Source organism: Xiphophorus hellerii, chromosome 18 (assembly GCF_003331165.1).
Source record: "Xiphophorus hellerii strain 12219 chromosome 18, Xiphophorus_hellerii-4.1, whole genome shotgun sequence".
Classification (NCBI taxonomy): domain Eukaryota; kingdom Metazoa; phylum Chordata; class Actinopteri; order Cyprinodontiformes; family Poeciliidae; genus Xiphophorus; species Xiphophorus hellerii.
Genome location: NC_045689.1, coordinates 4290386 through 4304747, shown reverse-complemented (window position 1 = coordinate 4304747; position 14362 = coordinate 4290386). Strand labels below are relative to the sequence as shown.

The 14362-nt window shown below is 38.3% G+C and overlaps 1 protein-coding gene across 1 annotated transcript; it reads right to left on the bottom strand.

Moving 5' to 3' along the window:
* Window positions 1-2275: 2275 nt before the first annotated feature.
* LOC116707537 (potassium channel subfamily K member 6-like) lies at window positions 2276-12376 on the bottom strand. The gene is made up of 3 exons (XM_032544920.1): window positions 12008-12376; window positions 8295-8687; window positions 2276-4041 (listed from the first exon to the last, which is right to left on the bottom strand). The coding sequence occupies exons 1-3, from the start codon at window positions 12321-12323 to the stop codon at window positions 3800-3802; spliced, it is 951 nt and encodes a 316-aa protein (XP_032400811.1). The 5' UTR covers window positions 12324-12376; the 3' UTR covers window positions 2276-3799.
* Between the last annotated feature and the right edge of the window lie 1986 nt (window positions 12377-14362).

Sequence of the window (14362 nt, the reverse complement as noted above, 5' to 3'; positions counted from 1 at the left end):
GCACTTTGTCAGTAATATGCATTTGCCTCAACCATGTTAGTATTTTTAATAGACAGTGACGAAACAAAAAGTCCTGTTTTTGTTCTTAAATGTTCTGTTACTGTTAGACATTTCATACTTATTTCATATTTAATTGTTGAGCATTGAACCCAGAGATAAATGGTTTGAAGAAACACGGAAACGTCTGGAGTTTTAGCTGTTCTGCAGACTATTTATAAACCGTTTTTGTTGCAAACAAAATGTTATTTAAAGTTGTATCTTATGGACAAATCACTAATGATGTATTAATGTACCACCTTATGTACTTTTATTTTGATGTATTTACATTTTTTTTGCTTTTTTTAATTTATGTACTTTTATTGTTTCTCTCTTTAGTTTTACAAATATAGATGTTCTTACAATATCTGAGTGTAAATCGTGTGATTTTTAAACATTTAGCAGTTAGAAGCAACTTTGACGGGTATCTTATACAATTTTAGATGAGATTTTTCAACTACATTTTTATGACACATTACATGATTATTGCTAGACTATTTTAAATTGATTTCATTGTAAGTGACCTCAGTAGTGCACGATTCTTTGACTAGACCAGTGCATTTAGCCAGATTATAAAGGATAAAATAAAAAACATTTTACTTTATATTTAAATTTTTCATGATCACGTAGCTTTTTGTATCATTTGCTGTTATCTAACATCTCTTGAAAAACCAATATTTTTTAAAAATGTTCTTATAAAAACCAACCTAAATTTATTGTAAATCACCAATACAAAGTATAAGATTGGGATAAAAAAAAAAAAAGCATAATTCTTATTTTGGGATGAATCTGAAGAGCCTCTGGCTAAAGAAGATCTTCATGCTAACAGCTACATTTCCAGGCAGCAAGGACAATCATAATTAGCTCTGCTAATCCACCTCATTTCCTTTTGCCACTTCTCTTTAACTTTCTATTTGTCTGTACTAAAGTAGCAGATGTTGGAGTAGGGGATACGATGCTGTAACACTGATGGATGGAAGAGGTGGTCTGAACTTTCTCCTCTCTGCATTAAACTGAGGTTTGGGGTCAAAGTTCAGGTGTAGTTTGAGCTTTTGAGATGCTAACCAGCTGCTAAAACAATACCTTGCTGCCACAGTTATGCATCATAACTGTCCAAAAGTGAAAACGCAAAGGCTAAAAACCTGGTAGCACAGCATCCAAAACTAGAAGTTATAATTATACAAACAGCAACGATTCAAACAATAAAGTCTAGAAAAAAACGTATCAGAACTAAAAGTTGCTGCAACCACAAGCGGCACAATTCCAAAAAGACTAAATCCGCATTTATAAAACTGATTCTAGCTCAATTTTAAAATCCCATCTGAATGGGGAGTAGTTACCCTACGTTAGCATATCAGACAGACATTAGGTCTCCATTTAGCCCTAAATTTGCTATACATCCTGGCATTTTTCATAAAGGTTTCCAATCATGTGTTTCAGTTTCCATGGCTCAAATTTGATGTTAAGTTCCTCTATTACAGTTAAGGTTCAAAAGCTGGACAGTTCAAGCTCAGGGGTTCAGTGATTAAAGTCTTGCTGTTGACAAGTTGTGGGTTAGATTGTTGCTTCCTCCTGCGCTGCAGCTGCTGAGGAATCTGCATGAATCAGGATGTTTGTGCAGAACAGCAGCGCATTTCCACAAAAATGACACGCTACCGCAGACAGAAGAGCCAGGGCGGGTGGTGAGCTTCACCTCCAGTTTAATAAAACAATCTTTGTTCTCCGACGGTCATGAGATGATGATGGCATGGAAATTAGTGGTTCTTGTGTTGGACCCAGTTTCACGGCTCAGTAATGCCACTCTGCAAAGCCACAAGGCTTTTAATCAAAGACCCTTTTCAATCCAAAGAGCCATTTTTATCCTCAGTGCAGCAAACATGCAACTTTTGATGAAGCTGGTCATTTTTAAAGAGCCAATAGGGTCCAGGATCCTGTTCCTTCAACCTTTTGCATCTGGGATCTCATTCCTTTGGTCCTTTGGTTCCGGAATCTCGTTCCATCAGTTTCTTTCTGTTGGTCGCTTTTATTGCAGGGTCTCTTTCCGTCAGTCACTTGAATCCAAGGTCTCGTTCTTTAGGTTTCTTCGGTCTTGTTCCATCGGTCCCTTTGGTCCAAGCTCCAGTTTCTTCGGTTGCTCGGTTCAAAAGTCTTTTGGTCGCTTGCATCCGTCGCCTCGTTCTGTTAGTGGTTTTGGTCCAGGACCTGTTAGTCGTTTGGAATCCAACTTTTCACACAGAAGTCTTATTGTGTTCCCATTTTAATAACAGTATGAATGGTCAAGCAAAAATTACAAAAATAAAAAAATTGAGAATCAAGACCTGCAGTTTAAACATAACTTGTCGTAATCCCCTGCATCAGATTCAGTAACGCGTCCGCCGTCCTGCAGAACTGTTCAATCGAGACAATAAAGCATCAAATAATGTTAGTCTGATACTAAAACATGAGAAGGATCCTCATTTTCAAGTTAATTCATAAAATATCTAACAGACTAGACGACAGGAGCAGACTTAAGGAAAAACTTATTTATTTAAATATGACTAAGGCACTAGCTAAATTGTTACAAAAGTCATTATTTCAGCACTACAACTGCAACATCTGCATTATTTCACTAATTAAAGTGCATTTCAAGTATTTCTTCAAACTGAATTACACAGAACCAGCCATGGATGAGTTCAGCCTCTTCATTCCCTGTTTTCAAACCATTTGCTCCAGTTTTGAAAGAATCCCACAAACATGACGAATTACACCGCCAGGGGGCAGCAGACGACAGGACGCCTCTTTTACTGGCGCAAACAGCGCCCCCTTCCGTTTTCTACCACTATGTACTGGGGCCATTGTAAAAAAAAAAAAAAAAAAAAAGTTAATTTCTGGCAAAAATAACCCAAATTTTGAGATTGATATAAAATTTTCTTAATTTAATAATTTTTAAGAATTTGTTACAACATTTGAGATCTCAAACTTTCTAAAAAAAAAAAAAAAAACGTGGACATTTGAATCTCAAAAGTAAAATTTGAACATTTCTGAGCTTAAGTTGATCTTTTGTTAGAATAACTCAAATTTTGAGATCTCAGAAAAATTTAAACTTTAGAAACTCAAATTTACAAATTTCTCAAAAAAATAGTTTCAAAATGAGTTCCTTCTCACAAATGTCCAAGTTTTTCTAAAAAAAATTCAGAGATTAATCTCAAAATTTTATATTTTTTTGGCAGAAATTCCCTCTCACCCCCATCCCAATACCCCAATACGTCGTCAGTTTTCTACTAAGCAACCGACCGACTTCACTGAAGACCTGATGCAGCAGCGACGTGTTAAGCAATCTGACATTCATTTAATAATAATCCACAAGTCAAACGGACGGCCATTAGTTTCAGAGAGCAGATCCGGATGTACGTTATGTTACGTTCTGCTAAAATAAAAATGTTACTCATTAGTTCTGTATTAGAAATCCAAACATGTGACACAAAAACAAAAATGTACAAATGGACTAAAGTGAATTAGTTAAAAAGCTGTAGACCGACAAAAGTCTTGTGCCCATTTAGAGACTGTAAACATCAACACCAGTGTTTAAGACGTATAAACAGCTTCCTGTGCTTTTTACCAAGTTTTTCTGTTCCAACTTTGGCTTTAACACTTTATATCCGCCAACAGGCTGAACCTTAAAGCTCATGTCAATTCCTCTGGAATGAAATTAAAACAAGAGTTCAGATTCAGCCCAGCGGCTCTCCAGAGGTAAATCCTTTCCCCCCCCGCCGGCGCCGGAGCCTCAGCCTTTGTTGATGGAGTTGTACGACGGTTGGGATCCCGGATCCAGAGGTTTGGTGGCGGCCTTGTCTTTCGGGCGAGGCGGAGTCGGGTCGTTGCCGACGATGGGCTCCGTGTCGTCGGCCAGCAGAGACGCCTCGCAGCGCGGCAGCTGGAAGAACGTGGTCAGGCCGTGGACGTCGGCCATCTTGTGGAAGGTCCGCAGTAGGAGGTACATCATCATCAGACCAATGAACAGGTAGACTGGAAAAGCCAAAACAGAAAAAGTCTTCACATGGTGTCATGTTGGGATTATGTAAAACCTGAGAAAATCTGATATTACTGGCCAAAATATTTTGTTTAAAGGGCCAGTGTTGTGTTTTTATAGCAAAATAAGTTGCCTTATGTATTTTATGCATTTATAAAATATTTTATGTATTTTGATGTACATAAAATAATGTACATCAAATATGACTTAAGAAATTTGGCTTTGTAATTTAACGCCTTGAAATTGGGCCTCTGTCTCTTTAAGAAGCTCCTGCTCTTTCTGAAACTCCACCTACAGGAAGTGACCCCAACATGGCTCCCATATTAACCCTTTAGCAACGTTCTTACCAGCGTTCCATTGAGAAGTAGCTCCTGTAATGAGCTCAGCAGTTCTACTATGCTAGTCTGAAGGAGCCGAGTGGGGGAGGGTTGTCTTATGAGGCAGAAGCTTGGAAACTGCAGCTCAGAGGAGGAGTTTTGTGCTCGAAGGCGGGGCTAGGGCCAACCAGGCATTTTGCACAGCTGAATGGTTGCCATGGAAATTAAAAGACTGCAAACACGTTAGCCAAACGCTAGCGGGAGAAATGGCTCGTGGTCTTTTACCAACGACAAAGAAGAAATCCTACAACCGCTAAAATCTGACACCACTCCATTTTCATTTACATTCCATGAAGAAGTTGCGCTCCGTGTCTTCAGAGGATTTTGTGTCATTTCCTTCAGTGGTTCTTGGTGCAGCGCCCCCGCAGGCCAGGAGGAGAACAGTTTATTCAAAGTATTTGGTTTGTTTGACTCGATGCAGAGTGAAAAAAACCCACAGCATCTGAAAATGTAACAAATGTTGCAACTTTGGTCCCCAATCGAACTGAATTTTCCAGACTATCAGGTGGAAAAACAACGTGCAGTGGTCACACTTCCACTAATGCAACAATTTATTTGATTAGCACTTTAGAGAACTTTAAAAACATTTAGCACACTTAGCTTCTGAAATTAATTTATTCAGATGAAATCTAAAGTTTTAGTTCAGATAAGAGTCATTAAGTAGATGTTTATATTTGTGCTCTTATTTTGAAGTGGGTGAAGGTTCTCCTTTTTTCTCCCCTGAACTTTTACAAAAACAAATCAACTCACAGAAGATACAAGCACAATACGCAGAGCGTTATAGAACATGGACAAGTTCTAACTAAATTGGTGCTAAATGGCTGCCATCTTTCAAAGGCTGATGTGTCATTTGAACTGGAGCTAGCATTAGCTTAGGCTAAATGCTGTTGGAACTAATGTTAATATAAAAAGTGCTTGAAGGTTTGAGCAACTAACTAGTAGTAGTTAAAAAGTTAACTAAAAAATTTTTCATGCTCTTGAGAAATTAAGTGCATGTTTAAAAACTTTCTATTAAAATCTAGAATCTTAGGAAAACAAGCTAAACTCTTAGAAAAAATCTAAATTGGTCCTTTTTACTTGTTTTAAGCAGATTATCTACCTGTAAAACATTTTCTGGAAATAAACAGCATACATTTCCTGCTCTGATTATTTTCCTCCCTTAAACAAGAAAAGAGTTTTTCCTCCATCACATGATCACATTAAAGTGACTCTTCAGCAACTCTTCCTGGAAAACAGGGCAGGGTTACACAGGCCTGCTGCCATTAAATTACTCAGAAACCAAAGAATCAATCTACTTTGTTTTAAAGGTTTGCAGAATTTGGGAAACTATACAGCAACTGATAAGTTTCAGGACTTTGACTGTTCAAACTCCACAACTCGTCCTAAAAATATTTACTCAGCAGCAAAACTCAAACAGCAGTTCAGGAGTTTTAAAATTCCTCCCAGATTGAAGCAAAAGTGTTGCAGAAATTCAGAATCTGCCAGAAATCAGGTCGTTTTGCAGATCAAATGATGTGAATGTGGAATAAAGGGCAGGTAAATATATTTTAACATCAGTGGCTAAAGGAAAACGTCACAGCATCCAGAGCAGCAGGTCACATTCTGCACTTTCTAATCCTGTTCAAAGTTAATCTGGCTTCACTTATTCTGATGTTACGTAATCCCGCCTGTCTGCCGGAACCAGCTGCGTGTGAAGCGCTCGGCTTCCTGCCAGAACATGACGGAGAAAAATGTTCCCCCCCGAGCAGCTGATGCAGGAAAACTCAAAAAGGTTCAGATGAAGTTCGAAGAGTTTGAGGTGAAAAGCTTCACACAGAAAAACCCGACAGCAAACACTGGTGGATTCATTTCCCAAAGAAATACTTTCTACAGAACAAGCCTGGTTCTGCAACCTACAGTGAAAAGAGAAAAATAGAGATGCTTTTATTGTACGACGTTTTTCCTCTTCATCTATACTGAATTTTAATTCTTATGTTGGTTTTTTTTAACCGTCATACAACTTTATTTTCACGACTTTCTGGAAATTTTGCGACTGTTTCGCCGACGTCACGACCGTTCTCCTAACGTCGCTGTTCTTCTGTCAAACAATGATTCCTCTACAACTTCTTTCTCGTATTATTACATTTTCTTATTCTCGTACCTTTTAACTTTGGCATCCAACTTTATTTTCACACTTTATCCTCATAACCGTCATTTTTCTCACAACATTGTGACCGTTACGCCAGCGGTGCGACTTTCTGTCGTACGACTATTATGACTCGATTCTTGTACGACTTTTTTCCTCACAATGATTTTTGTAATAATTTTCTGGCCCGAATACTCTGTCGTATAAAAGCCCATCAACACCTAAACAGAAAACCTGTCTTTTGTCATACGAGTAGTTTTCTTTGGCATCATGAAAGAAAAACTGACTCCTAAAGTTTTTCAACTATTCTTTAGAGTTAAAAAATAAGTTTACATTTTTTAAGAAAGGCACATAAAACTGCATCAAGTTAACAACTTTTTCTTAAAATAGAGGAAAAAATCCAAACTGCTTAATTTTAAACAGGTTCTAATGAAAACACAAAATGTTTACAAAGAGAAATGAAGTAACGTCAGGGGAAGTTGTAGGGAGAGCAACCGTCAGATTAAAGTTTCATTAAAGAGGAAGTGGCCGTCTAACCCTGATGTGCTGCTGAGGAAAAGGAGAAGCAGAGAGGCGCCACTTCTCACCTCTGAGGTAAAAACGAAGGCCATCTGCTCGGCTGCAACAGTCAGCTTCACACCGAAGCACAAAGCAATAAACACCTGCTAAACATAGCCTTCAGTCATTAAGATGAAGCGCCAACATGCAGGACTCGCTCTGGGGATTTTTCACCAAACTGGTGATAAACTGGAGCTTTCGGGTAAAAAAAAAAAAACTGCTGGCTGGGCAAAAACAGGAGCTGGAGAGCAGCTCCAGTCTAACAGATCAACAAAATCCTCAATAAACTCAAACTTCATGTCTCCAGATGAAGTTTACATGAGCAGAGGTCATTAGCAGAAAGCTAACGCAACAACTGGGAGTGAAAATTTATGACCATTTTCACGATAAAATCCAATTAATGTTTAGAAAGCAAACTAAACCGTCTGGATTGATGTTTGTATCATTTTCTCCTACATTTGTTCAACTACAGCGTCATTAAACTTTACAGTGGGCTGTTCAACATTCACCACCTTATTCCCAGGTGAGTTACTATGGAAACCATTTAAAATTTTAAATCGAGCTACACCACTGGTATTTTCATATTTTTCACTGGGTTTTATTTTTCACTGTTTTGTTTGCCACCAGATCTTTGTTGAACCTGAGCTCAGTAAACACCATGATGATGAGGCAGCGCCTCCTAACCAAACAGTCTGCAGTTTGAAACGGGAACTTCATCCTGCAAAAACAAAAACTCACCAAGTAATATTGGTTTGTTTGTTTTTTTAAGTGTAGTAAGAAGTGTAAATGTCTTAGTACACCTGAAATAAGACAAAAGTAATTTACAAGTAACTTTTAAGCAGGAAATAAGAGTTTGTTTGTAGTCAATAAATCCTCAATACAAAAAGAAAAAGCTCCAGTTCTGCTAGTAGATGATTTCACTTGCAACCAGACATTTTCCCATGTTATAAGTGAAATAATCTGCTGTGGGACTAAACTGGGTTGCTAGGCAACAGCCTTAAAACAAGTGATTTATGTTGCTGAAAAGTTACTCATCAGTTAGCTTTGTTTTAACTCAGCTGTACTAAGGTATTTGCACTAGAAATGAGACCAAAAATAGTTGGTAATATTTTGTGTTTCTGCATAAAAGCAAACATGAGATTATTTTATTGCTAAAGTTACAAACCGCTGATGGGACAGTTGAACTCACCCATGACGGCCACCTGGTACAGAGCTCTGTAAGGCTGGCCGGGCCGCGCCGCCGGGACGAAGTCCCCCAGCCCGATGGTGCACAGCGATATGAAGCAGAAGTAGACGCTGTCCAGGAACGTCCAGGACGCCTCCAGCGCGCTGAACACGGCGGCCGGCGCCAGGAGGCAGCACAGCACCACCGCCGCCAGGAGCAGCAGGAAGTGGACGACGGTGGCCGGCCGCGGCTTGAGGCCGGAGCGCTGCAGGAGGCCGACCGGGGCGAGGACCAGAGGCTGCATGATCCTCTGGACGCAGGCGGTCAGCACCAGCATGGTGAAGGGAACGCCTAGCAGCGCGTAGACGATGGAGAACGCTTTCCCAGCGTCAGACAGGGGGGTGGGGTGGCCGTAACCTGCAAGGACACCAACCACAGCCGCTGCTTACATTTACTGGAGTAACTTTTGAATACTCCTACTTTTAGGAGTATTTTTACAACATTGTACTTTCAGAAATTTTATCATGAAGCATCATTAGTCTTGAATTTCTAAATTCTCCAATTCAGAAATTTTCTAGTGGTCTAAAGTTACTAAATGTTCCAAAACAGTTTTCTGCACCAAAACCGGATTCTTCAGGTCACAAAGTCTCGACTGGATGATTAGAACGAGGCAATTAGATGCTAGCTGAGGTGGCTACGCTAAACAGCTAATGCGCTAATTTTTCCATTTAGCTTTTTTTGGCTAATTTTGAAAACATTTAGCATATCTACTTACCCCTGAAAGTTAAGTAAATGTAACTAGTTACTACCAGAGGCAGGTAGTAACTAGTTACATTTACTTGAGTAATGTTTTTGAAATTATGTACTTTTAGGAGTATTTTAATACGTTGCACTTTGGGTAATTACATTATGAACCATTTCCATTCCTACATCAGTAAAGTTTCTGATTTTCTACCCACTGAATGGAAAAACCCCCCCAAAAAACATGTTTTAACCAAAAATTCACTAAGAAAGTGCAGCCACTGAAAAGTAAGAAATACCCAATTGTATTGTATAAACAATAAAAAATTTGTATCGTCTATAAGTTGGATATGAACGAGGCGAGAGCTAGCTCCAAACTAGTGGCTTGTTATTGTTGTCATAGCAACTGCCTACCAAGATGGCCGTCATTTACAAAGTTCCCAGAAGTTTGACGTCACATGATAATTATGCATTTCAAAGTCAGGATTAGAGCTCAGACCTCCAGCTGTTCTGCAGGTCAGAGGTCGTTTCCTTGTGCGTAGCGTGTGAATGACGGTAAAGCTGCAGAGTCGCTTTTAGCTGCACATCTCCCACTCTAGTGCAAACTGGTTGCACGTTTCTCCTGCAGCTGGTTCGTCTGCAGCTCCAGAGTCCATGGCGACCAGCAGAAACATGAGAACCGTAACGGCAAAACAAAAAATCACGCGGCCGCCGTCTGATCGCTGCGTGTTGCCATGACTCTGCTTTTGTTCTCGCCTTCATTTAAAACGCATAAGAAGAAAACGTAGAACACCAACCGGGCAAACAAAGATCACCTCTGTTCTGCTTCATGCATGAATTTGCATTTCCTCAGCGAGCATGTGAGCGTTTTACAGCAGCATGTCTGTGACAGCGACTATCTCAGCAGCAGTTGACCAAGATATCGCTGCGTTTTGCAACGAAGAGAGCAAAACATGCAGCGGCGTCACCGACTTCCTTCAAAAACACAAGAGGCTGAAACAGGGATTTTTTTAGTCAGTAATGAGATGTTTCAGCTTCCATCCAGCAGATGATTCAACATTTCACACACAGATACAAGAACTGAACCTGTAGACGTTCCCAAGGTGTTGCTTTTTGTAAGAAAAATGTTAGCTGCTGTAAAGTTGTTTTTTTAAAGTCACAAAACAATTTAAAAATGAAAAACAATAAAGTGGGCCACTGAATTTTAAAAAAAAAATAAAACAAAGCTTAAAAAAAATACATTTCCAAAAGTTAAAAACTAAAAATTCATTAAAAAAAAAAAAAAAGTTACACTGAAAGTCAGAATAAAAGAAAACTTAAACAGAAGCTAAAAAAATGTTAGCCACTGAAAAATAAAAAACAAAATAATTCAAAAATGTAAAAAAAAAAAAGAAAGTTAGCCAGTGAAAATTTTAATTAAACGTTAAACAGAAACTAAAAATGTAAGTGATAAAGAAAATGTAGGAGATGATAGATAATCAGTTTTTTTTGGTCTCTTATCCAGTTTCACTCCACGTCATGAGACAAACTGGAATAAAACTTAAAACTGCTGCTGTGCCAGTTACCCAGCAGGTTGTTGCTAGGCAACTACAGTGAGAGTCAATTCACCCACTTAGCTCAGCTGGAGCTTCTGAGGTTCTGGTTCTGTGGGGTTTGGATCATGCTATAAAAGGTACAAAACAACTTTTGTGCGTTTATTGAACCGGACGGAGATATTCCAGCCACTAGACGTTACATGTTAGGTAGAATTATTAGTTGTTTTTTTTCCATAGATTAACACTGAAATATTCAGAGGTGAATCACTGAATGTTTACCCTCCAGTTTTTCTGCAGTTAGAGATAAATTTCCATCAGGTTATTTTCAGAAACATTATGAAACTTTCATTTCAGGGTTTGTGGGGTTTTTGCTGAAACTTGTTTCTAAATCGTTTACAAAAGGGGTCGCTTTCCGTCCTGGCAGCACAGAAGCAAAAATATCAAACTATTCTGCAGCCCATCTTATCAGCAGCTGCCTCAACTTCCTGTGGAAACAGGAAGTTGCATTGAAAACCAGGTCTAAAAGTCCTGAAACACAATGATGACGCCAGCGGTTTCTTTTTACTCGTTTTCTAAATTCATCGTGTTCAGGAAACTCTTAAAACTACATGAGATTATATTTAACACCATGAGCTTAATGAACCAAATTAAAGTTGCAGGAGAGCAAAGAGCAGCAATTCGAGTTCAGTTCAAAGTTTCAGTTATGAAGTGAAAGTATAAACCAAAAATACAATTTAAAACCAGATGCTTGTCTGTAACGCAAAAATATATTTCACAGTGTAATATTTGTTTGTCTCAGTGGGAAACTGAAAGCAGCACAGACACTAAAAAACAATAAATATAAAGTTAGATGAAGTATATTAATCCTCCTACCAACAGCATAATCCACTTTTTCTGCACTCTAAAAAAGCCACCTCTTAAATTAGACATTTACTTTCTAAATTGGAGCTAAATTGCCCCAATTATGACAATAAACTTGATGAAATACTGAAATTAAACACTAAAAAAAAAAGCCAGTAATGCCTTAAATTGGTACCAGGTTGACATATTTAGGTCAAACAACTATGGGAGTTTAAAAAAACCAAAACTTTGGTCTCTGTTACACCAAATATCAGGTCTGTCTTGGTTTCAGTGTTCACAAATCAAGGTTGAAAAACTTTACATAAGATTACGCAGCTGCGTTTCGTTATAAGTATCCAGGACACGTTATTAATTTAATGTTTATCTAAGTAAACATGTTAAGTTTATAAAAGTTGTCATGTTAAACTTAATTTGACAGATTTTAACAAATTAACTCATTTTACGTTGGAGCTCCATTTTCTTGTCAGTGAACACAATTTGATACTTTTAGGAATCTTAATTCAGGTCATTTAATTGTATTTAAGTTAAAATAACGAGTATTTCCTCCCTGTTTGTTTGGCTTGCGTCGTGCGTAAAACCCGCAAAGTTTCGCGGACTCACCTACAGTGGTGACCAGAGTGTTTGCGAAGAACATGGAGGACGCCAGGTCCCAGTTGGACCTGCCGGAGGAGTTCCTGAGGACGGACACGCCGTGCTTGTTGGCGGCCAGGACTCTGCTGAGGAACAGCTCCAGGGTCGCGGCGCTGACGCAGCTCTGGTTCAGAAAGGCTTCCTTCAGCCGCTGCGTGTCCCGGCGCAGCTCGTCCTCCGCCGGCCGCTCGATGCTGGAGAAAACCAGCGCCCCGAACAGCAGGTAGATGATGTAGAAGAGCACGAAGCCGCAGAGCAGCAGCCACGACTTACTGGCGGAGGGCATGGCGGCGCGTCGGCGGATCCGCTAGCACTGCTTCCCGTCTGCGCCGCGCGGAGATTGAAACCTTCAGGGGGCCGACCTGATTGGTCCAACACCGCCCACCGGCGGAGAGGGGGCGGGGCCAGCATGGCGGCTTCACAGGTGCGTCCTGATGGCGACAGTTACCTACCGACAGTTAGGAAAGTGAAAAAATGAAATAGCAAATTATGACAGCGTATTATGGTCACTACAGAGAGAAACATAAAAAGAGGAGGAAATTTCTGCCGTATTTTTTGAGATTTCTAAGTTTGTTTAAAATTTGCCAGAAAAATACTTTTTTTAAAGAATAATCTAATCTAATAATCAATAATAAAAAAAAAGTGAAAAATTTATTTCTAGAGTTGAAAAGTTGAAAAATTGTTAGAAAAAAAAGTCAGAAATTTTGACATTCATTATATATATATATATATATATATATATATATATATACACATATATATATAAAATATTAAACTTATGAAGCAGGGCAATGTCAAAGTTTTTTCTAAAAATGTTCCGAGTGTTTTGTAGCAAATTTGCAACTTTTCAGTCTACAAATTAGTCATAAAATCTGATATTTTTCTTGCAAATATTCAACTTTTCATTCTCAGACTTTTTGAAGTTTTTATTGAAAATCTCTGAGATCAATCTCAAACTTTCAGAGTTTTATTCAGCAGAATTTCTATTCCACTTTTCCTTTTCTCTACAATGGCCTACTAACTTTGAGAATTTGGACAGTTTTGGAACAAAATATCAAAGTTTTGTATGGAGCTAAATTGGAGCTTCAAAGTTCGTTCACAGGAAAGAAAAACTGAAATGAAAAAGAATTAATTTATTTTCAATTTAGCTTTTTCAGTTTCATATCATTTATTTTCAGCTTCAAAAATATGTTTTAATTTCAAATCATTTTTTTACATTTTATTTTGAACCAGATTTATGGCCCCAATTAAGCTTCATAGGTTGGTTCACTTTTCTCCTCCATCTGTTTTGAAAGTTTTGATGTCACCTTTCAGTTTGAAACAGTTTTTTGTTTTCAGTTTAAAAATAATCTTTCAGTTCCTTTTCATTTTTCTCATCAACAAACTTTATGGCCCCGATTTATCTCCATAGTGAAACAAAACACTGTCACCACACTCTAATGTCTCCTGCTAGAAATCTCTGTTGTTGGTCTGTAAAAGTTTAAAAAGTGACTCGTGGAGTAAATAGTGAGGTCAGGCCAGCTTGTTTTCTGCAGGGAATCTTTTATCAAGATGGCGGCTCTGACTGAGCACAGAAGCGTTTTACAAAGGGCTTCATTGATCAGAGGTGCTGCTGACAAACACTGGAGATAAATTAATCAGTTTGAATAGTGTCACACAATCTAAGTGCAGCAGATTGTTCCTGGATTTGAAACTGAAGCAAGCGAAAACACGTCAACATGTTCTGAGATGACCCGGTTAAAAATGTCACACTGTGTTTCTGTTTATTTGCCTCCAGGGTTCAGAAAATCAGACCGACGTTGCAGTTTGTTTACGAGATAAAGCTTTAATCTTGTGACTTGGGATTTTCCAGCTATTTTTAAAAGGAAAAATATAGTTTTAGTCACATTTCCTGCTCTAATACATTAAAAAATGTACTTTTCAATGCATTGCAAACATACAAATGGCGATGATAAAACCCAGTGATAGTTTGGGAGAAAACAAACAAACTAAACTTAAAGAATTTAAGTTTAGTTTGAATTTAGCATCAAACTAAAAAGAATTTAGTTCACTTTAAAGGCATAAACCAGGTAATATTATTGTGCTTTTAGCTTTTAAGTGGTGATTTCTTTTAGTAAACTGAAAAATAATTTTATTTTATGGGATTTATGCCATAGCCTGCTTAAATATTATTTTAATTTAATTTGACACACAAACAATTTAATTTAGAGGTTGTTATAAACCTTTAATATACTTTATCTTCCACTTAACTTTCACCCTTTGAAAGCATAGCTCCGCCTCCAAATTCTTGGCAAATTCCCCAAAAGTGGGCGGAGCCTGGATACG